Source organism: Chelon labrosus (assembly GCF_963514085.1).
Source record: "Chelon labrosus genome assembly, chromosome: 5".
Lineage (NCBI taxonomy): Eukaryota > Metazoa > Chordata > Actinopteri > Mugiliformes > Mugilidae > Chelon > Chelon labrosus.
In genome coordinates, this window is record NC_140341.1 from 18,300,702 (window position 1) to 18,328,605 (window position 27,904).

General features: G+C 40.0%; 2 protein-coding genes across 4 annotated transcripts; both read right to left on the bottom strand.

Moving 5' to 3' along the window:
* tbr1b (T-box brain transcription factor 1b) lies at positions 1-5,664 on the bottom strand. Its single transcript, XM_084544009.1, has 6 exons — positions 4,080-5,664; positions 3,656-3,810; positions 3,282-3,403; positions 2,801-2,959; positions 2,393-2,454; positions 1-1,761 (listed from the first exon to the last, which is right to left on the bottom strand). The coding sequence occupies exons 1-6, from the start codon at positions 4,769-4,771 to the stop codon at positions 918-920; spliced, it is 2,034 nt and encodes a 677-aa protein (XP_084400135.1). The 5' UTR covers positions 4,772-5,664; the 3' UTR covers positions 1-917.
* Positions 5,665-15,248: 9,584 nt separating this feature from the next.
* On the bottom strand, positions 15,249-26,302 carry tank (TRAF family member-associated NFKB activator). 3 transcript variants are annotated; one of them, XM_084544715.1, is made up of 9 exons: positions 24,466-26,302; positions 23,561-23,702; positions 23,106-23,214; positions 22,891-22,961; positions 21,584-21,636; positions 21,363-21,481; positions 20,401-20,792; positions 19,530-19,718; positions 15,249-15,386 (listed from the first exon to the last, which is right to left on the bottom strand). In XM_084544715.1, the coding sequence occupies exons 2-8, from the start codon at positions 23,657-23,659 to the stop codon at positions 19,533-19,535; spliced, it is 1,029 nt and encodes a 342-aa protein (XP_084400841.1). In that variant the 5' UTR covers positions 23,660-23,702; positions 24,466-26,302; the 3' UTR covers positions 15,249-15,386; positions 19,530-19,532. The 3 variants fall into 3 exon arrangements, with proteins under 3 accessions (XP_084400841.1, XP_084400839.1, XP_084400840.1); XM_084544713.1 differs by lacking the exon at positions 15,249-15,386 and having other exon boundaries at positions 16,711-19,718; positions 24,466-26,221; XM_084544714.1 differs by lacking the exons at positions 15,249-15,386; positions 24,466-26,302 and adding an exon at positions 24,141-24,456 and having other exon boundaries at positions 16,711-19,718.
* Between the last annotated feature and the right edge of the window lie 1,602 nt (positions 26,303-27,904).

The following is a 27,904-nucleotide window of genomic DNA, read 5'->3' on the forward strand; positions in this document are numbered from 1 at the left end:
GATTTAAATATTTGTTTGGAACCCCCTCATCGACGAGCATCTGCACAGTGTCCCTGCTTTGAATATCTGGAAATATGGCTCCAAGTGGTGCGTTCGCGGAAAACAGGAAAACAAGAAAACAGGAAAATAGGCAACGATCAACGTCCCAGTTCACCGATTTTAAATAAATTCAAAAATAAATCAAAGCCCTGAAATAGGATTATATAAAACATACATGTCCTGATGATGAACACCATTTATTATGTTTCAATCACATTACAGCAGATACAGAGATTTCCACAACAGCATAGCGTACAGGCTATGGAAAAAAAAGAAACGGCTGAAATGAATAAATAGAAATAAATAAAAGACCTATATAAAAAGCCTACGTTACCAACATTTAGAACTTCTTTAACCACATGAACATAGCAGTGATCGTCATTAAAACTTTTGGTAGCCTACAGCTTTGATAAAGTACAAAATACATCATTATTTTTATTTTTTTTGTCCACTGACAGGGATTATTGTGCCAGTATATGCTACACAAGAACATTTCATGTACAGATTCTCAATATCTTTTCTTACTAAGAGAGTTGAGGCTACTTAACAGAAGAGGGATTGTTTCATTTCTTTTTTCTTTTTTAAAACACAACTTATGAATCAGATTTCATCTATTTTTGTGTACATCCAGTCACTATCACCAAATGTCCAGTATTATGTACATTATGTTCATAATTACAGTGATTCTGACTTAACAGTGTGGAAACAAGGCGCCCAACTTATGGCTGGAGAGTCATTTATACACTTTGGCCATTAACTGTGGATGTGACAGTCCTTTTCATTTTTTCAATTGTATTTTTATTGATCAACCTGTAGATAGATAGATAGATAGATAGATAGATAGATAGATAGATAGATAGATTCACTTTTCCTTTGTTTTAACTGTGAGGATAGAAACTGTAGTAACCAATGTCCTTTGTGCAGTTTTTCTCACACTCTCTCGGTGTCAGCAGCTCAGATTTTAACGGGGATACTGTCTCTGAAACCGGCGTGGCAGAAGGTGAGATTCGCCTCCGTTTGGCCTGCTCAAAGATACCAGAATCGCTCGAATCGATGGACTTAATGGAGGACGGCGTCTCTATCCAGCTCGACTCAGACGTCATGTCTTTAGGTTTGGTCTCCTCCGAGGTGCCGATCGGTGACCTCTCCGTCGTGATGGAGTCCCCCTCCTCGGACAGGTAGTTGGTGCCTGCTCTGCCACCGATGGAGTTAGCGGGCCAGCAGGAAAAGACCGAGCTGGATTTAGTATTTACACCACAGTACTGAGGCGGCGTGCGTCCTCCCCAGCCAGACGGGTCTGCGTAATAGCCAAGAGGCCGGTTGGAGCAGCCTGCAGTCGGCAGGGGAAGAGCCTTCACTCCGGCCGCTGCGTAGGACAGCAAGGTGGCCGCGTTACCGGCAAAATCAGCGGCATCGTATGCCGAGGCAGCAAAGTCCAGTCGGTTGTTGGCAGGGGTGACAAACCATCGCTGCGGGGGGGTGGCAACAGTGGGCTCCTCGGTTTGCTGCGGGGATAGCAAGCTGTTGCCGAGTGGGACGCTGCGCTCCGTGCCAGGACCAGTCCCCACGCCAGGGTGAAAGCGAGTTTTGGCATAAGTGCTGACAAATTGGTCCTGCAGGAAAGAGCTAGGCATGGCATATCTCGCACCCGGCACGATCTGTGAACGCGGAGAGTCACCCGGTGATGGAGTTAGGCGGTCAATGTCGCAGCCTGTGTAGACACTGAAAAGATGGAGAGAAAAACAGAGAGACAATTCAGAAACTAAACTGTGCGCCGTGGTAGTTGGTTCTCTAAAAACCAAAGAAGTTTAGGTCACAGCAGGGTATATCTCGTTCACCAGTTTAGTAGAAAACCTCACATCTGAAAACATAAAAAATATATGCGTATCAAATTAACCCTTACTCAATTTAACAAAGAAAAAAATATGAAGAGTTGCTTTCCCAAAGAGTTATCGCTTGCTAGTCCTGTTGTTTTGTGTCTCAATTTTACAGTTTGACGTTTGAATCATTCATCAACGTGTGTTTAACACAATCTTAATTCAAATGAACAAAAAAGACTCAGGAATAGAACACAAAAATATAGTATAAACACTATTTTCACATTTATATCTTGACAAATATTTAAACTACAATTAAATGCATTTCTGACAGCTCAAATTCAAATTTGTGTCCTATGAATTCTCTATATCACCATTTGATTTCGGTTTCTTAAATATTCTGCAGGATTTCGATGCGTTTAAGAATAAAAACATAAAAACATAATAGTTATTTAGAGTTTTAACGAGTCAAAACGACGGTAGACTGTAATAAAACACACAACAATTATTACTGGAGAATAAAATGTCAAACTTACGTGTCATAGTTGTCCCGAAATCCTTTAGCAAACGGATTGTGGTCGATTTTCAGTTGAGTAATCTGTGGGAAAATGATGCGTAAATACAGATAAATAAAGTGAATATCTGGTGTTGTACGCAAAGCAGTGTCACTGTGAATAATAATTCCATTTATTTGATATTGAGACTATTTTTCTGGGGGAAAAATGTGTCAAATGAAATGGATAAATCCGAGTTAAGGTCTTGTTAAAATGTGTTTTCCGTTTAAAAAAAATCGACCTTGTTTGAGGTTAGAGAAGAGAGATAAGTAGTATTTTAAAAAGTCAAATATTTTGTCTTTTGTTTCCCTGATGCTGAAATTCTTAAAATGGATAACTGACTCGTCTGGGTGAGTTTGAAGTGTCAGATACTGTATAAAGTAGACGTACGTCGGTATTCTGGTAAGCTGTGACAGCGATGAATTGCGTCTCTGTAAAGGTGAAAGTCTGGACTCTTCCTGGTTGGCTGGTGTCCTCTGCGCCATCCTCGTTTACTTCGACCACATGGAGCCTGGGCTGGTACTTGTGGAGAGACTGCAGGACCACCATCTGGAGATTCAATTAAAGATACGCACGTCAGAAACTCACTTTCAAAGTTTGGAAAGACGATTAAATTCGGAAACTAAACGGAGTCAGCGCGATATTATTTACAAATATCCCTACTATACTGCACTGCTACTGCTGTTGCGCTTTAAATGATACAGACGCAAACATAGTAAATCAGTCCAGGTAAAAATCTATAATTAGACATTGCAATTAAAAATAAAGACAGAAAAGAAAAATATTAAGTCTCCAGTTGGTATTACATAAATATTATTAAAATATATATACATATGTCTATTATGAAGTATTGTATATCGTGTTGCATTACCTGTCCCGTGTTGTTGGAGGCACCTTTGTTGTTTGTGAGCTTTAGCTTTCCAAATGATATTTCTTGACGCATCCAGTGCGCACCAGTATTCGGTGAGTCCGGGTGCATGTAAACCCTATTTCCTACAATAAAATAAATACAATAAAATAAAATAAATGCACAAAAAATGATAAATAAAAAAGAAACAACAAGTGTAACTTGTGTAAAAAAAAGAAATAATAAAAAATAAAATAAAATAATGCATTCGTTTGCAACAAAAATTCCCAGTCAGAATTTTAACCACAAACACGTATCGAAACAAAAACATTTTTATCATTAAAGTTCACATTTTTTTTGGCTAAAAAAATAATAATAACAATTAAAATGAACCGTACCTATCACATTTGTGTCTGCTTTTCCACATGGCACCCATTTCCCTCCTTGAAATCGCCAGTGGTTTGGATCAGCGAGTATTACGTCCACAAATATATTATAGTGAGCAGTTGGGTCAAGGCCAGAGATGTTGAAGCTTAAAAATGGGAACATTCGTCTGCGGAGGAAAAAAAAAACAAAAAAACGGAACATAAATTCAGAAAACGCCTCTCAACAAAAGCCTCAAAAATCGGGTTGTCTGTTTTTATTCAAGCTGTCTTAGCGCCATCCTGATTCTCCGATTCTCTTTTTATTAGGTGAAAACAGTGATTTGATTTTAGTACACTTGTTTTTTTAACTTTGGATCAAAAATCTCCACAGCGATGTAGCCAAATAAATCGACTAACTGTGCAGGCGTTGGACAGACAAACATGTGCGCGTACTTACCGTCCTTGCTTTGTGATGATCATCTCTGTTTGGTGCCTGTGGAACTTCAGCCACAGGGCCCTGTTGCACAGATACACCTGCGCTTTCCCCGGAACCAGTCCTGCTTGCGCCGAGGAGAACTGGTAAAAAGCCCCTCCTTGGTACGTGTGTCCATACTGTTGCGCGTAAGGGTAGCCCGCTGCCGGGTAGCCTTGAGGAGAAGTGTTGGTTAGAAGGCTGTTGTAAGCTCCATTAGTTATGACCGGATGATGGGCCATGTAACGGCTGGGACTTCCAATAGAAAAAGCCGGGTGCGCTGGTCCATGCTGGCTCGGGTAAGGGAACATGGCACTGGGAGCTGCTGAGACTGACTGTGGCTGCGTGGATGGAGAAAAGATGCACCTTTCTCCTGCAGATCCATCGAAATTATGACGGATGTCAGAGACTCCGTGAAGATCAGGAGAGAGTTTGCCCCTCTGGACGTCCCCTGATGCGTCCTTGGAGTCGGGAAAATTGTCTGCCTCTGACTGATTCGTCATCTCCCTAGAGTTTTTTTTCAGAGGTGAACTTCTCTCCAGGTTGTCACTTGCAGATATAATAGGATGGTCCTGCAACGAAAGCTCTGATCCATTGGAGCTCGAAAAGCCACTGCCCACATTCATAAATTTCTTGGAGAGATCACTCGCCGGCGAGATGCAATTCTCGACCTGCATAGCTCAATAGGAAGCTACTATTAGCTCAACCTATATCACAAGCTTTTTGCACACGCCTTTCCTAATCGAGCAATATGAAAACGCCTTTGCGATGACTTGAGGTACCGAAGGCAGCAAATTAGCCAATTGACACCATCCTGCAATCAGGAAGGATTTTCTTTCCATCACTCTCCCTGCTTTGCTAATGAAACAAGTAATGCCATTGGTTAAGGCAAGCCTGTAATTTAATTAGACAGCTCTTAATTAGGACAATCTGAAGAGCGCTGTGAGCAAAGTGATTTGTTTGTAGCGTGACATGGGCCTATATTTGATTAAAACACATGGACTCCGACTGTTTCTCCCGATGTACATAAACAGGAAAACGCACAAAAAGTATAATGAAAATAAAATAAAAATAAAACAATAAAGACAAAGAACCATGGGGATTGCTTTCTACCGGTCAGCTGCGTTATTTACCTTTATCCGCGTTATTTACCTATTTATGCGCCATGAGTGCCAAAGTATGTCTGCCGAAGAGACCGAGATATATTATTAACACGCCAAAAATGACAGTCCATGACAGGCAGTGCATCTGATGCCTTAAAATGTTTGCGATATAGCGTGAAATCACGGCGTCCCGCTGAAGATGTGTTTATGAGTCCCAGCGCTGGTAAATATTTGATGCACTGAAGTTATGAACCAGTGCACTGATAACAGGAGCTGCTGTGGCGAATGCAGCTCACTGGAAGATCCTAAATGTGGTTTGGGGCAAGTTTAAAATGATAAAATGCAATTTTCTTTTTTTTCTTTTCTTTTTGTGCTTTTGGAGAAGTCATTTACCATTAGAGGTTTTTAATTCTGACTGGTAACTAAATTAAATACAGACTAAATTTGATGTCAGGAGAGTGCAGGTGTCAGAGACAAACAGGTCAGTATTAGTAGCTACAATTCAGTAAACAAGCATCTAGAAAACCACAAAGCTGACTACCTGAAGTAATGACTACCCCATAATGAAGGTTTTTGGGCGTTGATTGAGAAGGGGAAATAAGAAGTTACAGTGACTCAGTGCAGAAAGAGCAGCTGCAGCCAGTAGAGAGCCTTCAGGCTTAACTTACTAACAAGGTTATTACCAAGTTAACACATAGACTGCTGTTGGAGAGGGGCGGTTTGATATACATTTCCTTCCAGTCCGGTCTTTGACTGTGAGGCCTCTGTAATTCTCACTGGATTCCCAACTTTCTGGTTCACCGACATCAGTGTATAGCTTGATGCTCGCTTTATGAAGCTTTGTCCAGAAGGCCTTGTAGCAACACTGAGTTTATTTTCCTTAAGTTAACTTTATCTGCTCAATTAAATTATTTTAGTTCTTAATACGTGTTTGTAATAATTGCAAACGGGGGACCAAATATTGGAAACACAGTTTGATATAATATTATCTGTTAAAATGTCACCGACTGCGTCCGCAATGTGATCATTTCAACTCCACTTGTTAACTTTTGGTTTAGTCATACTGCCATGTGATTAACCAGCAAGTGTGCACAGAACAATCTCAACCAAATAAGGTTGCACTGGCGGGCACAACCATCTCTAATGAACAGCCATGAATCTCTGAAGCTAACAAGAGGGGTCATTACAGAAGGGCTATTGGGTCCAGCAATCTATTCCTGTGAAACATGCAAGCACAGGCTTGCCTGTGCCCAAGGAAAAGAGGCCACTCTCTGTTCTACTCATTACAGGATTATAGTTCACTTCCATCACTGATCTTTAATAAGCAAAGTGGGTTTTGCCCCCCCCCCCCCCCCCCCCCCCCCCCCCCTCAACAAACCAATTGTTGAATCACCCGTGCAGAATTTCACTGTGTTTCCCCAGGTGCCATGTTGCCCATTTATCAGACTATGCCCTCTCCTCATTGGCTCAGGTAGCTAGTGGACATAACCAAAGAGAGGGAGGGGGGCTGATTTGTTATGCCCGTGGCCAGCATTGTCCCTCGGGGGAAATATAATGTAGTGCAGCTTAGTATCTCTGCCTCCTGCCTTGTACAAACTCTCCAGTGACCAGCTGAGAATAATGCACTGGTTTACTGTGAACAGTATTTATGAAATTCTTCTTTTTCGAAATAATTTAAATGCTAAAATTTCTATGTGCATTCTAAGCGCATGGTTTTGACCAAAAAACGAAGCTCTCCAGCAGAAACCCTCTTGAAATCCAGTGAGAAAATATGAAATTATGACTAGGAAGAACCAGGTCTGCTTAACGATGCTCATCTGAGCATAAAACAGTGTGTTTTTTTCGAGCACTACATCACCATTTTTCATTGTTGTGCCAAAGAAATCTGCTTGCCACCTGGGTCTAATCCAATCAATGTGAATGACAAGGAGAGAAAAAGCCTGAAAGTGAGCACCAGCTTTGGGACTTTACCTAATGCCCAGCACTGTCACTTCAATGATATGATCACAGCACACAAAATGACAACAAAATTATAGCCAGCAAGGATATGGGGACATAGTGTGCTACTCCAGTCAGGTGAAATTGCTTTTTCTGACTATGAAATGGCTTGTCTCTTGTCGGATGGGTAAACATTTCCTTGTCAGGCCAGTAATAAGGAATGAGGCACACTGGGCTGTACTAAGAGGATAGAGCCAAGGTTATTTGGGATTCATGACAGGTAGTGGCTTATATTACAGCAGCTCTAAAAATTTCATGGGAATGCATTTAAGATGGCCTTTAAGTTATTTATATGTTGTTTGCTAGACGTCACATTGCAATTTCCATCAATAAATCAAAGTGAAGGATTTCATTCCTCCTTCTTGGATCTTTGATTTTCCTTAAACAACAAAACCTGTATTTACCTTAAGTCTTTAATTAACTAGCGTGACTAATCCGATCAAGTGTGGCGGTGCTTTGTGCTATGCTAACATAACTATTGCCCCCTGCGGTTTCTTGCCATCAGTGATCTGCTCTGTCAGAGGGAATCAGGGTGCTTTCTGACAGAAAAGACAGCTGGAGGCCTGCTAAGGGGCGGAGTGGACAGTTGTGGCTTTTAAACCCTTATTAGCCGTCCTCCCTGGACACACCGAGACACGCGGCTACGCAGAAGTGCACTCCTACACCTGCTCATTATTGATGTCCTTTAAGGGTCGCCCAGTCAGACCAGACTCCAACGTGATTCTTTACCACAAAGCTCACAGCAAATTAACCTCAGGACAGGTGATCGTGGTGTTCAGTGGAAATACAAGTGACACAGCTGCTGTGCTAACACCATACCAGAACTGCTCTGTGGGGATTTTATTTTTTTTTATTTTTTTTTTACACCCAGAACAATATTTGTTTTTATCAATTCTGACCTATTAAAAGTTTCTGACAGGTATTAGCCCCTAATTTAATTCTTGCAGTATTTATGTATTTAATGCATCCAGGATATTCCCTTCTTATGAACATTTACACCTTTTTTTATCATGCAGTTTAGCTTTAACACCTACAGAGATGTCAAAATAACATATAAGATTTTATCAATCTGTAAAATTTTAATAAAGTGGCACCATTTGATAAGCACTGCATTACTATTACTTATATTAATAATACTGAAAATAACTCAAAAGAATCACATTTTTATTATTAGCATACTTGGTCGTATTCAGTGCTATTGTTCACTGCAAATTATGCAAAAGCCATATTACATGTTATTTCTGACTTACTTCCTTCATAGTATAAAACAGGAGGTCAATGAAGAAACTCCTGCTGAAGTAACAATATGATTCAATGGGAGGATTAACTGTGAACTCGAGATTCCCCTTTGCAAAACGTAGAGTAACAGAAAAGATGGTATGTGAAATCATGCATAATTATAGATGTGTGAATTTTGTCTAATGCCATTTCTGTAAGAAAGTAACACTTGTGAAATATTGTACTCCTCTGGGCAGTACGATCCCTCAGAGCAATGCCTACAACTGCCTCCACTGATGTGTATTATTTGCCTTTAGCAGATTGCTAGGATATAATGGCAGAAAGCACAAAGTTAGCGGAAGGGCTAATGTCCCTACCAAAACTTCTTTTATCACCTGCTACTGACCTGTTATCAACTGTTTGGTTTGTTGCTGGTCTCTTTAAATTTTAAAGAGCCGCTGTGACCCAGGGAGTGCAGCTGGGGTTTGTGACCATTTTGTTATTTCTGCTGCCATGCACCGTCAGACGTCTGCGAGTGAAGAACATGGCCACTGTCCCCAGTAAGCCCGTGGCATGAAAAATTCAGGCTAACTCCACTTTTTAAGCCGTTTCTGATGAAAAGCACGCAGAAATGAAACTGACTTATGCCAAATGAATATCATTGAGTCGCTGTGATTGTGAGGCTGATGTTTGTAACTTTGAAATTATTTATAAAACACCAGTTCCATTTTAAGAGCAGCCGTGCCATGAAGTGTGCACTTACTCCTTTGAGAATCCTCGGAGGTTTCGCCGAGCACTATCAGCCTAAACCTGAACAATAGAAAACAAGAGGGCTTCAATCCAGAAACTTAAGCTTTGCCTATTTTTTTTTTTTTTCTCTTCTCAATGCGAGCCTGCAGTATGTTGCTTAGACAGGAAGAAAATGAGTACTAATTGCCCAGTCACAGCTGTGTCTGCCGGTGTATTGTTAAATCGACAACTGGGCTGACATGACGATGAATTCTTAATCTGAAAAACAACAGCTATCTGATTCGGTACCTAAATATTTTAATTATGTCCATGATTGACCCGCGATAGACATACTCTGGAAAATAAACTGCAAATGCTGCACAGATCGCTTGAAAGAAAACAAAATTCTCAGTTTGAAGAGAAAATATTTGGGGGAGAATAGGAGCAAACAGGCGCCTGTCGTGTTACAAGAATAATCTTCATTAAAATCACAGGCAACAACACCAGGCCAACACACAGCTCATTGGGAATGCAGTGTGAAAAGAGAGGCCCACAGATTATCACTCTACGTAACTCATGTTTAATTTATCCAGGAGCAATATTGTCAAGAGCCCGACCATTCCAAAGAACTAGACGCTGATAAAAGCTGGAATAAGACTTAGGGAAGCCCAAAAATAACACAGGCTCCGAGTAAAATGTTGCAAAATGCAGAGAGCACACACCAGAGTGAAAGCATTAGAGACGTCTTCGATATGTTTAGCGCAGCTTCACAGCAGTGTATTATAACTGCTTTAGGATTGTTAATATTTCAAAAGATGCCTTCTAAATGGAGATAAAGCGTTCACACAACAACCAGACATGATACGTGGCACTTAACCTTTGCTCTGATTTGAAACCATACTCCAAAAAAGCTGCACGTTCACAACAGACTCCGCACTGTATAATCCTTAAATCTAGGAAATACAAGCAGAAAAGCAAAATAGTCTTACATTCGACTATAAGAAGCAAACCTAAACCAATTTCTGTGTGCTCTATGGTGTGCTTTTTTTCCCCCTCCCCCTCCTCCTCCCCGTGGCTGAGTGAAATGGAATTGCCTCTCACATTCAAAGACAGCTCTAGGAAGGTGATAATAGAGCTACTCCCTGCTGTCTGCAGGCAGGAAATAGGAAAGTGGCATATGGGGCCAGGAACCAAATAGAGAGGAAATGTGACCAGGCAAGGGAAGGAACTAAAGGAAAGGTTAATGATCAGTTCTGAATTCTACTGGGAAGAGAACTCTGTTCCAAGTTGAGAGGAAAAATAAATCTGACATGATTTATGTCGCCACCACTCACATCTAGTCTGTCACAAACAAACACGTGGAAACCAGTTTATTTATTTTTTTTACAAACTTCGCCAGTGGTATGGCTCAACATTTAGTTGTTCTTAGCAGATATAGTATATATATATATATATTTATTTATCTTTTTTGGTTTTGCAATGAGAATGTTTAAATCATACAGCTGCAAGTATTACAGGACTGTGCACGCTGCAGACAATGTGCAGAGAAAAGAATACAGTGCCATGTTTTCGCACGGGTTAGAAAGATGAGAAATACAGACAGTACCGTATAATCAAGAAAGGATCCATCTTCACAGCCTCACCAGTGTGCTCCAACAAGTGTGAACTACTGGCCGATGTCCTACTGTTGCCTTTATAGCAGCCCAACACGCTCACTGGACTGCAGCGTCTCCGAGAGCCTTTAGGAACTGATCCACTCTTTAAATGACCGGGAAACTAAAGCCGCTGCACCGGTACTAAATTAGACACCGGACGAGACATGTACGAGATAAGAAGGGACTATAAAAGAAAAGAAAAAAAAAGATAAATCATAGAACGACTAAAAACATTCACAGTGAATGTGAGTGAAAACATGAAAATTAATGCTGTGAGTGCAATGCAGAGGAGGGGGGATGTTATCATTAGGGTGATGTAGGCTACATTAGTGAGGAGCGAATTTGCTTTCAAATTTTCACCCTGTTACCACACCTTTTTGGAAAGAGTTTGTGCCCTTTCACCACGAGCCTGGATTCCCACCCTTTAACTATCAGTTCCATCGTCTGGAGAAAAAAAAAAAGAAAAAAAAGGAATCAGTTTTAAAGCAATTTGCACTTGGTTTGTGCTGCTACTGAGCTTCTGATAACATTCCTTGTAAGCTGTCTGTTTAATTATCTGAGGGAAAGGTTTGACACCCAAGGAATGAATCAACTGTCATGCAAAATGCCATGCAAAGTCCCATATTTGGTGATACAAGTGCACAGATGCACAACACGTCAAATCACGAAGACACACATATCTGGATCATCTTGTACCAGCAGGTGATGCAAATCTACGAAACCCAGTAAACACTGGATCCGTCTCGCTGGCATGGACGTGCTGAAGCAACAGCTGGACATTAGAGACAAAGGCAACATCACGCAGGCCAGCTTTTTCTAGATCTGACAGCTAGATCATTTGAAGCTGACAAGATAACACTTAAATGCAAAGGTGACATGACAGTGTCTTCAGAGCCAGATGGATCAATACTCAGCTTGGCTCGTCAGGATCTGAGCAGTGGTTCTGCAGCCATGTTTTTTTACGCTGCCGTTTTGAAAATAGACTATCACTGTCTGGCACAATGTCTGGTATGTTATCAATGAGCAGATTTCCTTTCTTATGCTGCAACTGAAATATTGATTCATTCAATTTAACAAAACAGCCCAGGATTCCAGAGGACGCCCAGGACCTTTTTTAAATTTTAGCATAGTCTGGACATAAACTCGAGAAACCGCTTTTCAAGGCGCGGCGAGACCCACTACTGCCACAAAAACAGATTAATATGCGACTGTTAAATTCTAAACTAACTGGTACGCATAAACTAAAATGATCAATGAGCTGTCAACTCGTAGTCGCAGTCAAAAGGCGCTCGAAGTAGCACACTTTTCCAAAACGTCCCCCAGTGATGCAGCCAAGAAGTCCCGTAGATCAGTTTGAAAATCTCGGCAAGTTGCCTTGGTGACCATCCAGGCTGCACCGACTGGCACCATCTCTATTTTCTTCCCCCCTTCTCCCGTCTACATCCATACACGTAAATAAAAAATCAAATCTGTCTTTCAAATATTCAGCAGTCCCTTTTTCCCTGGGAGAGGTAAAGGAGCATTGTTGAATAATGCAGCCAGACAGGGATCTCCCAGAGCTGGTCTCTACAGGCATCACTGAGTAGGTCTGATCCCACTTGAGTAGCATCTATCATGGTGACATCATCATTCACACAAGGAGATATGATAAGACAGTAGTACACTACTCTACTACTTGAGCCAACTCTAAAGCAGGCAGTGGTGTTACTCATTTAAACCAATCTACTGGCCATCTGTTGATGCTAAAATCGCGGTCTGACTGCCATTTCTAAATCAAACACCATCAGTATGCCTTTATTGCTTTCTGCTGAACGCGAGCATGTTTTGGAGGAAAAAAAATAAATAAATTTGGTGGCTTGCGAGACACTCACATATTCTCTTTTACCTTGTGTGATTCTGGTGGGTGTGCAAATGTAAAAACCACAGGGACAAGCGTCTACGGAAAAGGAAAACAACATCTACATGCAGCAGCAGCAGGTCCCTACCTTGCAGATTAGGGCACTGGGAGCACTTTGCAGGTTGTTGTCACAGGTAGGACGGGGGAGAATTGCGCTCGCTATCCCCAAGTTACACAAGGTGTGAACAAAATATGCAGCCAATTTGTTTTGTGCAGAATTAGAAGAGAAAAAAAAAAAAGACATGACAGGATTACGCGTTGGTCGCCTGTTTACCAAGTGCAATTCAGGGATTTCTTTTTTTTTTTTCATTATTATCATTATTTATTTGTTTCCGTTTTATCAGTAGCTTGGAGGTACAACTGAACACGTATGTTCTGGTTCAAATGGTTATTTTAACCGGACTGCGAGTGACATCAAATCAACAGCTAAACACCAGACACAGCATCAAAAAGAAACCAATCCAACCAGCTCAATCAAATCACAAGGACAAAGAGAGAGTGTGAGCATTGGCACAGGAATTACCAATCTTGGGGGAATTGGCAAGACCAACAGCAAGCAAGTGTATTACATATGGCGTGCCATTTTCACAGCTTCCACAAAGAGAACACAAAAAGTGTTATATCTCACTATCTAAGACTAATAAACAACCAGATATGCTGAATCTGTTCAGTGCTGTAACAAAGACTTGAGGAAGCCGGGGGGCTTGTGGAAGACTTTTTCAGTTCATATCCGAGCTTTGAGCGCGGCGAGATGATAAGCCGCGTAGTCTGAGCAGAGCAGAGACAGTAAATTAAGCCGTCCTCCCACTAATTCTATGAGGTGTCAGTCAGGGAACTGGCCTGCCAGGATGACTTTCAGCTCTAATCAAGCCAGATGGTTTCTTAACACTGAATAAATGAATTGATTTGTATGTAGCATCTCTAACAAGGTTCATATTCTTCTACGCGTAACACAAAGGTGGTCACCATTAGAATGAGAGCTACGATCCGCTAACCTATGGGAGGTGAATCTCTTCACTCCTGCCAACGTGAATATGACTAACATGTTCACAGTGGTTGTATCTGTTATGTTGACAAAGTGTTAGGACGAGGCCTTTGTCATCACAAACGTACACAGCCCACACCTCAAGTGGTATCGTCCTCATACCAGCCCTCTACACTTTATTACTATCATTAGATAGATCGCTGCACTTTCCCTATGGTGTGAACTGCTATCAATTATGCAGCCATCTTTCAATTATTGTATATTGTGAAAGTACCTGCTAATGAATTGTGAAACTATCGTGTTATAGTGTGATTGTACCGGGCAATAACCAGCTACTGTACACTCAGGCACCTTTTTCAATTAGATCGGGGTGGTGGTGTTCCAGTCATTAGGCACATTTGGTGTAAGAAGGTCCACCTTACACTTAGCCAAAGGTGTTTCTGCAGTTGCTGTTAGCCAGAAACATCTCGGCCCCGATGCAAAGCCACTGCTGCATGTAAGAGGACTCCGAAGACAACATGAGAGTACCCACTGTGATTTTCACTGGGGATTTTGATATTCACACCTGTACTAGGTGTTGTTTGGGAGTCTGATAAGCATGTGTGAAACCAGAGGGGTGACTAAAACGGGGGCCTCATTTGGAGGGAAAGATCTCTTCCTGATGTATCTATCGAGGATAGCGCTGTTGCATTTCCACGTATAACAATAAGAAGGGACAAAGCTAATCAAGCACGGTGTATCTTAGATACCAGCCACGTGTCTAATTGAAGCTGCACACGACCATATGGCTGTGTGCGAAAAATAGAATGCCCAATAACTACATAAGGATTCAAGCAGCATGTGGAAAAATAAAATGTTTCCAACTTCGTTTCCAGTCTGACAGTAAGAGTGGGTTTATCTGAAAGCTGTGGCGACAATTCACAAAGGATTCTCTACTATGAAAGAAAATAAAGCGTGTATAAGGACAAAATTATTTTCTGTATATGATGAAATCGCGGACCTTATCATTACAAGATCAGAGGCTGAAAAACAAAGCATGGGAGTTGCTCCTCCTTTCTCTACACTGGTGATGTTCAGAGGCAGCCTGTTATTGGAGGTGTTAATTGGCAAATTCAGTACAAGTCAAGAGCATGTTCCCTGTCGTCCTCGCCCAGCAAGGCTAGGTCATTAAACCGAGAATGGATTCTTTCATGCTGCCTTAACCCTTGAATTGCAAGTTACCATTCCGCAAACATCCCCATGCTCAATCCCACCCCCACGTGTCAAGAAGAAAAACAACCTACACTGATTTAACAGCGACAATAAAATAACAGGAGGATGACATCTTGAGAGCCAGACTTTCAGTTGTACAGTTTTTCTTTTTTTCTTTTTTTCAAATTGGCAGCCAAATGTCCCCAAAAAGTTCAGAAGTTTACAAATGTCCAACACTCCAACCCTTCAAGAGTAAAAAAAAAAGAAAGAAAAGAAAGTATTTTTTAAAGTTTTTTTTTTTGCTGTTGTGGCTCAGCAACGTGGATTTTCAGAACAATAGCGTCATTAAAACTCCACTGATCAGTGCTTTTGTGTTCTGTGTATTGAACGGACCTCTCATCCGCCTGAAATGTGAGCCTCCTCTGGGGTTCCGGGTGCGATCTCACCACTGCCTCTGTCATCACTTGCTGTGACTGCCAAATCTCTGCTCCAGAAATCAGGGCTCTCAGACCAGCACTGAAACAAACACAATGGAGAGGGGCTGTTCAGAGACTTTGCACAGGCAGCGATGGCTTCAACACATTTAATCGAACACGAAGTCAGCTCCACCACTTCTGCACAGAGAGCACAAGGAGCCCAACGCATGGCAAGACAACTGTGAGGTGATACTCTCAGCTCGCAACGCCATGAGAGTTGGCAGGCTCTCATGCCAACGGTGACCAGTGCACAGACAGTTGAATATGCTTCTCTCCTAAGTTGTTAATTATCTAAATGACATTGATGTGAAGAGGGCATTCTAGCCACGTGACCTTAATCCACTTGCTAGCTCTCTGTTTTGTTTCGATTTTATTAAACCCTTTAACAATCTCTATTTTTTTTCCCACTTGTGTTATAGCTACTTGGCAGTGGCACGATCTAACAAACATTGCTAAAATATTTTTTGAAAAAGTAATTGTTGAAGATAATGATTTAGTGCAGCGTTGCCCCATCCGTCTATTGTCTGCTGCAATAATAATCCAATTACTGGCCAATAACAAACGTGGTGTGTTGGTTGCATGGAGCTGAGATATTTTAATTATTAGTGTTGTTTAAACATTATATTGCTCGATATCAGTTAATGTCACAAAACCAAGCAGGCACAGGTGTGATGTCTTAATTAACGCAAAAAGGGTAATTATTAATCTATTTTTTATATACAGTTAAAAAAAAAAGGTGTAAAAACTAAATCACAAATAAATAGATATTAAAAATTAATAATAAAAAAAGAGAAATGACTAAAGGGTTAATACGTCACTTTTGACCAATTTAAATTCTGGTAGATATTAAGAAAAATAGAGAATACAAGTTATTTTCACTTGTTTGCATTTTTGTGCATTTAACACGGCCCTGTTGGGCGATGTGTCTGCAACAATTCTGAGCGTAGACAAACTAGAACATCATTAGAAACAGTGTGCAGTGCTGGTACTTATTTAGGCCCAATAAACTGTTTCTGTGCTGTATTTAGATTTTGGCTTTCGTGCACAACTGGATTATAGATTGAAAATTTAACAGAAGATTGATCAGACAGTAGTTAATGATTCTCCATCTTAAAACACAATCATGTATCATCCTCGGTGGTAATTCACATGTCTCTATTATATTCATGACTGTCATGCTACAGTGATGCAGAATCTAATTTGATTTATTTTTTTTTTAAACTGCGGCACTGATTTATTTTGTGCATCTATTAAAAACATCTATTTTTAGAAACTGTCCATGATCAGTGTATTTTCTTTTTCTGCTTAGCTTTTATTCTTTTTGTCATTTTTATTAACTTAAATAAACATTTCTTAGACAGTATGTGAATTTACTAAAAGGTCATAAACCTTTGCAGCAGTAAACATTTAAATTACACAGAAACTCTGCAGATTTTATTTTATCAATGTCTATTTAAGATTAAAGCTTTTAATGACATTGTCGCATGGTATTGGTCCATGTGGAAAACGTCATTAAAAGCTCATACTGTGCATTAAAAGACTGTACGGTGCACTTCACCAAATATAGTTCTAATATTTCTCTCTGTGCATCTGACAACACTCTCACAGCAGAATCAAACTGGAAAAAAGAAGCTGACCACAGAGATCACTCTCTGCATAGGATAAGCTGCAAGCTCAAATAAGCAGTGGTAGAGTGCCAGCGGCTATACTGTGCGTCAGTTTCCTCCCTCTCTTCCCTACATGGAAATGACTGTAGTCCCTGAAGCTGGTGACTTCCCTGTCTCCCCGAACTCTCCGCAGCACCGACTGGCGGTGCAGGAGCACTGCTGATTAGCATGCAGTAATGATGGTGAGCTGGGCTCCATTGTTCTAACACCTCCCCTCTCCTCCGCACCAATCTGTCACCATTCAGTGGGCTAGAGCTGCCTCAAATGCTTCTCTCCACAAATGAGATGGATAATTAGTTGCCCCTCACGAATGCTGCACTCTTCTCACCCCTGATTGCTTTCACCTTCTTGCTCCTGGCAATTTTGACACCTTGTAATCAGCCTGCTACTTCTCCGTCTCAATCCATATCCTTCCCCTTTTCTTTTTTGTCCTCTTTCCTTTTTTTTTTTTTTTTATAGCTCTTAAATCTATTTCAAACCGTCCAGCTCTGGTAGCAAATGTCCCAAGGAGAAAGATGGCTTGTATATGGCAATGAAAATGACAATGCCTTAGAGCTAAAGTGGAATTTTCCAAAAAACACTTCATATTACTGTATACACACAAGTAACACCTATATATATATATATATATGAAATTTAAAAAAAATCTAGCTGTCAGTATGAGTTTCCTCTTCCAAATAACAATGAATGACAACATAATTATGAGCAAGCAGCTGTTCATGATCCCAGAGAGAAAAGCATGCAGGCTGCACAATGTTCAACTGTTCACAGATTAACCAGAGAGGATCATTAGGGATATGTATTTGCCAAAAAAATCGGAATAAATTCTCCCCTTCAGTGTTCATGATTTGATGTGAAATGTAGAATTGTGTGGTCGATGTCACTCCAACATAAACATGCATTATGCTTGACACATTACATTATATCAATATGTAGTATTCACCTTTGTATATACACCAAATGGCTCTCTTTCCCTCTACTTAGCTGTGTTTTAACAGTGCTCTTCTATGTTAGTCTAATGACTCATTAGTTGAGAATAGCTGATAGCATAACAGCATCTTTTTTACACCCTTCTGAGTTATTTATGAAACACGCACAAAGGCTCAGCGGCGAAATATTATATAAGGTTGAATTATTACGTCAATCAATCTACTGGGGGTATTTGATTATTGGACGCGAGTTATAATGCGAAGCATTTGTTTAAAAATAAAAAATAAAAAATGTTGTTTGCATGCTTCACACCAGCTCATCTACTCAGCACAAGTGTTACCAGCCCAAAGCTGAAGGTCTGCAAGGGCCTCACTGCACAACAAAGTGTTCCAACACACAGTGTCCCCGGTTCCTCAAACATCATCACGCTCAACGGTGAAAAATCACAGCAATTCTTCGCGAAGGTGTGAATAAACGCTGCCGAAGTTGTAAGCAGACGCTGTGGTTTAGAAAATGAAATAAAATACGTTTTAGTCAAATGACAGGTAGTGCACACACTATAAAATATGCTATTCAACGCCGTGTTTTGTCACTTTCATGAAACTGTGACAGCTTCACCACTATTTTCACTGCATAGGCCATAATGTAATTTAAAAGTGGCACACCTACTATCACTTTATTACTCAGAATAACATAACTGGCAAATCACCATTTAAATAAATTGCCTACATAAATACAGCCAAATGTTGCCTATGATAAAACCTTAACTACACAGACAGCTTCTAATTGAACAACGCGCTGAAAATCTTAATGAACACATGGCATACTAACTTTTAAGCGGATTTCAAAGTTGGTAATATCACAGAGAATGATACACATCTGCTTCAAATTATCCTGCCTTAAGTCCACAACGATGGGAATTCACCTGAAAATAGCGCTAATCAACCAGTCCACCATTGCAGAAAAGCCTAATTGGTTATTGTTTAAGTCATTTCATGCATCTGCTGACATTTCAAACACGTAACATATGGTTGTCACATGAGATATAAATTCCCAAAGCCAGCATAAAAGGCGGGTAGAGGTACTGCCGTTTACTGTATACTATATACTATACTGTACATAGCAATTGCTAATAATTAATGTAAGAGAAATTATTTCTAATTGCATTTCAAAAAAATAATTTATATAATAAACATGTTCAAGAGAGAAAGGTAATAAAGACTGCCTCATGTCTTTATGTATGGTCACATCCACTAGCGGCATGTTTTATAACTGCACGTTGAAAACAATTCAAGTGATAAAAATTGCAGCAAGAGTAAATGTGGGTTTATTTGCTCATATATATATATATATATATATATATATATACCTTTATGCATTATCAAAAAACAAAAAAAAAATGAAGCGTGGTATTAGAAAAATATAATGGGCAGGGAAAGTGTACCATTCAATTCATCAGTATTAAATAAATGGATTCAAGTCTTCAAGTGTCATTTTCTCAAATCCAATACAGCGCTTATAGTTCATGGCAGGCAGGACGAGACCATGAAAAACAGTAAAGTCTGGAAGTAGCTGTGGCCTTGTACCCGTCAGTCTCTGCTTCCGCTGCTGTCGGCTTCATTCTTAGAAGAGAAATGCAAGTAGAGGTGGCTGGTCATTCGGTCCTGAGGAACCACAGCGTGGCAGAAAGCACATTTATCGGGACTGCTGCTCTGAGGCGTCGCCAGCTCTGTCCCCACGTCCTCTGGATCACACAGCCCAGGGCTCCAGAGAGGCTGCAGAGCAGGATGAACCAAATAATATTAATGCATTAATCACGCTCTAAATAATCCTCACACTCACTCTATTAAAGTAAACTGGACTACTTGGCCTTAAAAGTTGAAGCATGTGTTGCTTTAAAAAAAAAAAATACAAGTAGATGTCCTCCGTCAACCCAACAGTCTGAACAAACTCTCAGCAGCAGCAAAGGCAAAGCACTATTCTCAAGTGTTTAATTATCTTGCTATTTATGTGTTCATCCAAACTATCTAAACAGCCTAGTATAAGTGCCTGTGTTGGTGTAATCCAAGGATTGACTCATATAATAAAAATCTGGAACAACCTTTCGATTATTATTGCACGTCATTCACAATTTCTTTTAGTATTATTATTATTATTAGGCGTTGTACCGACATCAGCAATAAAATCCCACTTAACCATCATACTTGTTTCATTAGAATCAGACGCTGTAATGTGCTTCCATCTGGCTCACACTTTCTAGCAAAGATGCCAAATATAACCAGAGCATCCATGCTTAAGTAAAAAAAGACTCTGCACACATTATACAGTAATACGTTTCAAGTTTAGCCAAGGGGATATTTTTGGACTTCACACTGTTTCACTCCTCCATTAGCAAAGACCAATCAGAAACTGATAATTTGCTACTAGTTTTCTCAGACCTTCTCCTGTGATTCTCACCTGCTGGGGTCCCCGCACGCTCTCCTGGGAGAGCGAAGATGATGTTGAGTGGGAGGGGGATGGGGGGTAGACAAAAGTTATGGGCAGTTCCACGGGCTCCTCCTCCGTCAGCGTGGAGGAGACACTAGCGAGGGGCCGCTTCATGGGCAGACCAATGTGTCTCTCTGGAGCACTGTTCAGGAACTCATATTCACTGTCCGCAGAGGGCGGAAATTTGACACTGAGTTTGGTGAGAGAGTCCACCAAGTCTCTGTCGTCCTGGCTGGCGCCGCGGGATGCGAGAGATGTAGGCAGGAGAGGGTTATCCGCTGCTGACCTTAAAGCCGAGGGAAAGGGTCTCTCTGCCTCTGCGGTACGGTCTGTGCACTGGATGGGCATGGAGAACCGCTGATCTGTCAGACGGCAGAAATATATGAGATTTCACACAGTTTCTCGGTCAACATGCTGACGTATTCTAGGTCTTGCTTTAAGGACATTTGAGCTTGGCAAAGATTTTAGAAGTTCCACACATTTTTTTTTTTTTAAATAGCTGCAGAGCATCCCCATATTGGTCTTTTCAATTTGTGTATATAATTTACCAATCTTTGTATTAAAAATTCTACACGTATAGAATATGAAAATACCTTAAATATATGAATAACTACGTCATATTAATAATTATACTGATTTATTTCAGAGCCAACACTGATGCACTTGTCAGTGGAATTATTAAATACATTAATCCATATTATTGTCAAAGATGGTCTACTATAGTTCAAAGGGGCAATCAGCTGTTATGTACAGTCCTGAATGAGGTGCTACTATTTGATTAAAGAACAAATCAAACATATAAGCTGTAATAAAATACAAAAAAAATAAATAATAATAACTCAACACATTTTATTTAAGTAACTTAATTAAAAAAAAACAAGGTTTGGGCTGTGTACTACATAAAATAAATATGTGAAAAATGTTAATATTACCAGTTGATGCATCATTTCCTCCATGGAACCTTTTTAGATGATCTTTCTGTCTTCTTGCTAGAGACCGAATGTGGCGGAATTTGTCTTGAATGGCTTCAAATGCTTCCAGCATGTCCTGACTGACAAATAGATAAATAAAGGGTGAGAAAAGAAAACCCCTTCTTTAACTGTAATGTCCATGAGTTTAAAAACAGGAAAGTCTCGCAAGGAGAGACACGTACTAGTCAACGGCGCTGTTGACTGGCAAAGCAGGAGCCACAGTGCCCATATTCTCCTGAAGAAAGACACAGTAAATTTAAAATGATCATTTACAACAATTATTCGTATTGCTGACACATCTGCTTGCTATCAGATTTATTTCTACCGGTGGATTAATGTTTTGTTGAGTAATGAGCTGTAAAGCTTAAGCTGCTCAGCTCCGCAGCGATATTATCCTCTAGCACCATCTGGTGAAGTAAAAGTAGATACACCGTGTGTGGAGTTCAACAGAGGGTGGATATATTATCGCAGCAGCAATGCAGGGCCACATCACTTGCTTGAATAATATGAAAACTAATAATAGGAAATACAGCGAAATGCAAAGAAAGAAATCTGGACATATCTTTATTGTCAGGGTGAATGTCTGGGAATTCCTCTAAACCTGAATAAGATGTTGTATTCTCACTTAAGGTCACTTAAGGTGTAAATTCAGACCAAAACTGCCATAATAAAAAAATAAGTAAACTACCTAATAAATGAAAGTATGTTAACTATGTAAAGTCACCAAAAATAACATTGAAATAAGTGTAGGACTTATAACAATACTCACTAAAATGTGACATTTTCCTGTTTTAATTTGTTTCCACATTTATTTGCGTTTGTGTAATCCCAATATTTTTTTGTACCCCCCCACCCACACACACACAAAAACAAAAAAAAAAAAAAAAAAAAAAAAAAAATATATATATATATATATATATATTGCAGGGTTTTCACACATGTGCCATGGGAACAACTTTTGTCTTTTTGACTATTGCTTATTCAATGTCAGTTGGAGGACAACTGTAAATAAATACAGTAGCTAATCAAATAGCAAATATACATTTAAGTCACACTGTATAAATTATTTAACCCCATACATTTGTTTTTAATATTATTTTGTTAGATTATTGGCATATAAATCTAACTATTGAGTCATTTGTTGATTTTTGTAATTGTGGCACTTAAGGTCCTCCATAGAAGAGCAAATGCGACGAGAAAAGGTTACTGACGAGACCTTAAAGTCACAAAGACAATGCTCAAAGGTTGTGTGAAAGTTTGGATCACAAATGGACAAGATTTTAAGCTCCATACTACAATAGCATAGCATAATGTGTTCCTTTCTTGTTGACACAAATGCAGCAAGTTTAAGCAGAAGTACCCCCAACTTCTTTGTATGTGAGAGGAAGCTGTATCTACACACATCCACAATTTCATGAAGGGAGGACTGATCTGGAGCCATCACATTGCAATTTTCACAAAGCACAGTGATATATTACCATGAACGTACCGTGTGTTGTATTTTCCTATAAGTGCTGGCCCCGTCAAGGAGATGGTTACAAGGCTCACATTTCATCTCTCCTTAAGAATCCACATACAGTGAAAATGAACCGTTTGCACAGTAGTCAATGCTTGATTATGTGTTAACATTTCAGTGCCTAGAATGGAACGCAATGCAAGAGTGGATGTCAGCACTCGAGCCGAGAGGTTGTCTGTCTCACTAACCTGATGGTTGCTTTGCTGCGGACAACTTAGCTTTAAGTTCTGAAATCAGCTGCTGCTGTTCTTCTATCTGCTTTTGAAGCTTCTGAGTGTGTTGCTTATATAATTCAGTCTGTAAAAAAAAAAGAAAAAAAAAAAGGAGTAAGTTGTTTTCCTGCAACCACAATAAGGACATCGGTGTGTGTGTGACATTTTCATATGCAAGTATTAATTGTGTTATTTGGGAGTAAACCCACTTTAAAGCAAGTTATAAAAACCCTTCTTGTGAAGCTTACGAATAATGCCTACATTATCAATCAATCAATCTTTATTTATAAAGCATTTAAAAAACAACAAGGTTGGCCAAAGTCCTGTACACAGACATGAGAATATTAAAAACACAAAGAAAAATTAAGATTATTATTCTACATACTGGTTCATCTCATTTCACACACTGTTGCTCTGCTCGTGTCATTTACCTTTTGCCGCAGCTCCTTTTCAGCATTGTCCTTTTCAATGGAGACCTGGCGATAAGCTTCGAAAGCTTTGTTGAGCTGGTCTCCGATGTTCCTTTCCATGCCTTGTGCTCCACAATCATCACTGACGCAGCAGACATGAGCCCTGCAAGCGGGATCACAGACGCCCCAACAATCACTTCCAAAAGACACACGTTCATTAACACCGTTTTTAGAGATGGATGGAGATGACTGGATTCATTTAATCGTTTCTACAAACCTCTTTTCTGCACAAAACTAGAAATCCTTCAAGTGATGCTAAATACTGATGCAGTGACAAAAACAAGTAAACAAAACATGTAATCCATCTTTACAATAGTTGCTTATTACTAAAGACTATTAAAGGCGTTCAACCATGATTGCTTTTTTCTACTTCTATGGGAAATACTAAGCTAAAGATGCAACTAGGCTGCTGAAAAGTAATGACAAATAGTAGCCTATAAGTTACTCAATGCATGTACAACATCTAGCACTGCCGAGACAGACAGTCCAAACATATTTGATGTTCAGACAAATTTTGGCACAGTTGTATCTCCATACTTACTGTCGCAATAGGCTGAAGGCAGTTGATCAATTATTCAGCGATCTTCAGAATAAATGTCACAGAAGCAGTACACACCAGCAGCTCCTGCACGAGTAGTGTAGCCTACAGGCTTTAAATATCACTGGAGCCTTCCGGGACACAGCCGTGGATCATTTTTTTTTTTAAAGAAAGTGTCGTTTAAAAGAACCAACTTCTCACAGTTCCGTATTCTTTAAACTGTTACTGACTGCTTAGCTATAGCTCATTCAACCGGTGTTGGATAAACTAACCGAGCAGGAACTCCACAGATCAGTTACCTCGCTGCCAGCGTTGAGTGTCCTCTTACCTTCATTAACTGTTAAAGGTTTTTTCTTCTTCTTCTTCTTGTTTTGACACCACCGCAGCGTCGTCGCCCTAATCTTCAGTTGCAAAGTTACGAAGCGCCGGGGAGGATATGGCAATGTATGTTTTACATAGCCTAGTTGAGTTGGGAACTTCCCTCGGGGAATCCCCCGCTCTGTAGACTTCCGCCTTTACCAGATCCTGGCCAATCAGCGCGCGGCTCAGGGGAGAGCTGGTTGAGGGTTCTTCCAACCTACGCGTCTGCAAAACCGACTGTGCATGTGAAAACTGTCCCCAAACTCGACTTATTATGCTGTGCTCATTTTACTTTCCAACGTTTGCTCTCTTACATTACTGAATATTCAGTAAATAATGATTTATTGTACACAAACCTTTACTTAAAGTGCTTAAAGTGTTGTAAGATGACCCACTGGAAAAAATGATGCTGGACTTCTGTTGTGGTCATTTTATTAAACACCACTTTATTTAGGACTCAATAAGAGCACTGCGTGAACATGATAGAACCACAAAATAGAGACTATTCTTCCATTTTCTACTTAATTGTACCCATTCCTTTAACAAATATGCAGATAATGACATTACCAATAGACATTTTTACAGCTGACTTGCTACAAGCACAAAGATGACTGCAAGTCCTGCTTTTGTGCATGCTGTTGTGGCTTATGAGCATTATTAATGCACTTTCTTTACTGTGACAAGTCAAAATGGCGGCCATTTTATTGATATGCATTGAGTTGGGGTCTGGGGCCTCTGGACAGTGCCTTACTTAGCATGCTTGGCTAATGGCACAGCTTTGTTAGGAGGCAATGCACATGTAAAGCATATTTTGCAAACATTTTCGGCAAATCAAAATGCAAGAATATATATAACATACAATATAGCATAGAATACCAATACCCTGAGACATAAACTGGGTTCTGCATCATTAAATAATCTCTGGCCCTGTCTAATTTTGGCCCTGTGTCAATTCAACCTCCTAGTTCTTGTTGATATTGTCCTCAAATGCCAAATAATCCTAAAATCACTGTTATATTCCTCAGAAACATGACATTCAATTAAAAAAAAGAAATTTATGTAAACACATGAACACATATGGGTGCTTTGCAGACACATACAAGCATATAGACATGCATGCATAGTCATATGCACATGGAAATACTTGCATGCAGTTAAGACTATGGGACAAATATTAAATGCCGGTGTCAGTTATTTCTTTGGACACACATTAGGAATCTCTTTACAAGCACTCTTTTTCAGCATGAACACATAGCCAGTAAGTGGCTCTTGCTGAAGCATAATTAACGCTGTCTTCTCCAGTTTCTACATCCTTCAATATATCTCCAAGTGTTTTATGCAGTGCCGTGGGACTGCTCAGGCTTTTATGGTCGTATTCCTGATCTGTATCCTGTTTTGCCCTCACTAAAAGCATGCATGACCTCGACTAACCTGTAAAGGAGCAGCAGACACAAACATTAGCAGCACTAAAAGAGTAACCAGTAGGTGGCAGCTAAGAGTGACTTTTTGAGATGATGAGTCTTCTCAATATCCATAGCATAACTGAAAATACTGAGTTTAGAGTTGGAATATGATGTGCTACCCACTGAAGTTAAAAATACTAAATATGCTTTTGTTTGCATGCCTTTCTGAAGGATTATTTGCATGCTTTATTGGGTAACTTTTGACCACAGCTGTCTGTTACCTCACCATGGCCAGATGTTACATGTTTCTGTAGAAGTATGGGTTTATTTTTTTGTGCTTAGTTGCACACTTTTTTTTTTCTTTTTATATTTATGTCAGGATATAATTTATTTAATCCAGAGGTGATATTGTATGTTGAAATGGCAGATTAGGATACTGATCATTGATTGTCTCCATCATCGCTCTGCAGTATGAATTAGTGCAGACCTTCACATGACCTGTCCATCACAGTGGGGCTCCAGTAAACAGGCTCCTCCAAGGGTCGTTTCCCTGAGTCCTTTTACAGAGGTTGTCATCTATGACCCCCACTGACATTCCAGCCTCAACCTCTGCTCTTGCTGAGAGTAACTTACCGGCAATCGGCCACAAACAGTCCAAATTCATAACTCTGACTTCCTCCCAGAGAACGGCAGGCCATCTTTAGGGTTTCACATATTTTGTCATGGTTGCTTTGAAGTCATGGCAGTCTGACTTAACCCCTGTCTTGTGGTTCTAGTAAAGAAAAACATGATTGAGACTGTGGTGTACTGATAAGCATTGAAGTTATGGCTGAACAAAGTAAAGCAAAATGACTCATTTCAACGACCACACAATCCTCCACCTCAAATACCATTTTCTCTTTCTTGAATTGAATTGTTCACTCCTCAATTCTGTCTTTGTTCATATTTCCTGAGAAGAAAATTATATTACTCAATTGGCTTGTCATGAGATTATGTTACCAAAAAAAAAAAAAAAACATGCCAGAAAACAGGAATATTTTAATTCACTCTTTCTCCTTTTCACGCTATTTGTCGGTGAGAATAAAACCACCCTAAAGATGAGGACAATCCAAACCAATTTATGAATACTCTGTTCCTTTTCATGTGGCAGTCTGCTTAGTTTCCTTCAAGGTATGAGCACTGAAATTCACTTTCTGCGCTCACCCCTGTGCGACCCGCAAATCATAATTGCCTATACAAAGTTTCACCATGCCTTATTGTTAGCGTGGCCTGCGAAAAGCGCGCATGCCTTCATTTATCTCACGTTTCACAGTGGAGAATTTCCGTCAACAATATGTGCATTTCCTGTATTGTGAGACCACAGCATCTTAACTCATCACTAACTCATACATGCTGCAAAAGACGCTGCAAAAGAATACGCTGTTGAGTTACATTTATTACAACCCATTGTTACCTTCGGACCTGCGATCAGTCTCTTTTACATCCAGCCATTTAAAACAGACGTACTGTAAATGTTCAATGTGCGCCATAAAATGAGCAGATAGATGTTTTTCTGTTGAGAAATAAGCCTCCCAAAGCTATTTCTGTCTAATACCCTGACCTCACCACTTACAAAGGTGCACCAGTGGTGCAGGGAGGCCTCATAAATTTCATCAGAATGATCTCTAGGGAGATGTGGCATCCTTAGCATCACCAGGGTATATGGATCTTTTGCCCTTTGTCCACTAAAGGACAAAGGCATATGTGGTTTACTGAATTACATATATAATATATGTCTGCAAGCTCTGCAATCAACAAGATGAGTAGAAATCTGCATGCAAAAACCACGGCGTATCAACTGATCTAATCGTCTTAACATTACAAACCCACGGTCCTCTGTAATGTGTCAGTGATGAAAAGCATATTAAGCTTGCCGTTATGTTGGAGACTCTATTCACTCTATATACACACCACACTGGAGTCTGGCTCAGCGGTAAATCTTGCGCCAATGAAGGGTCCATCCAT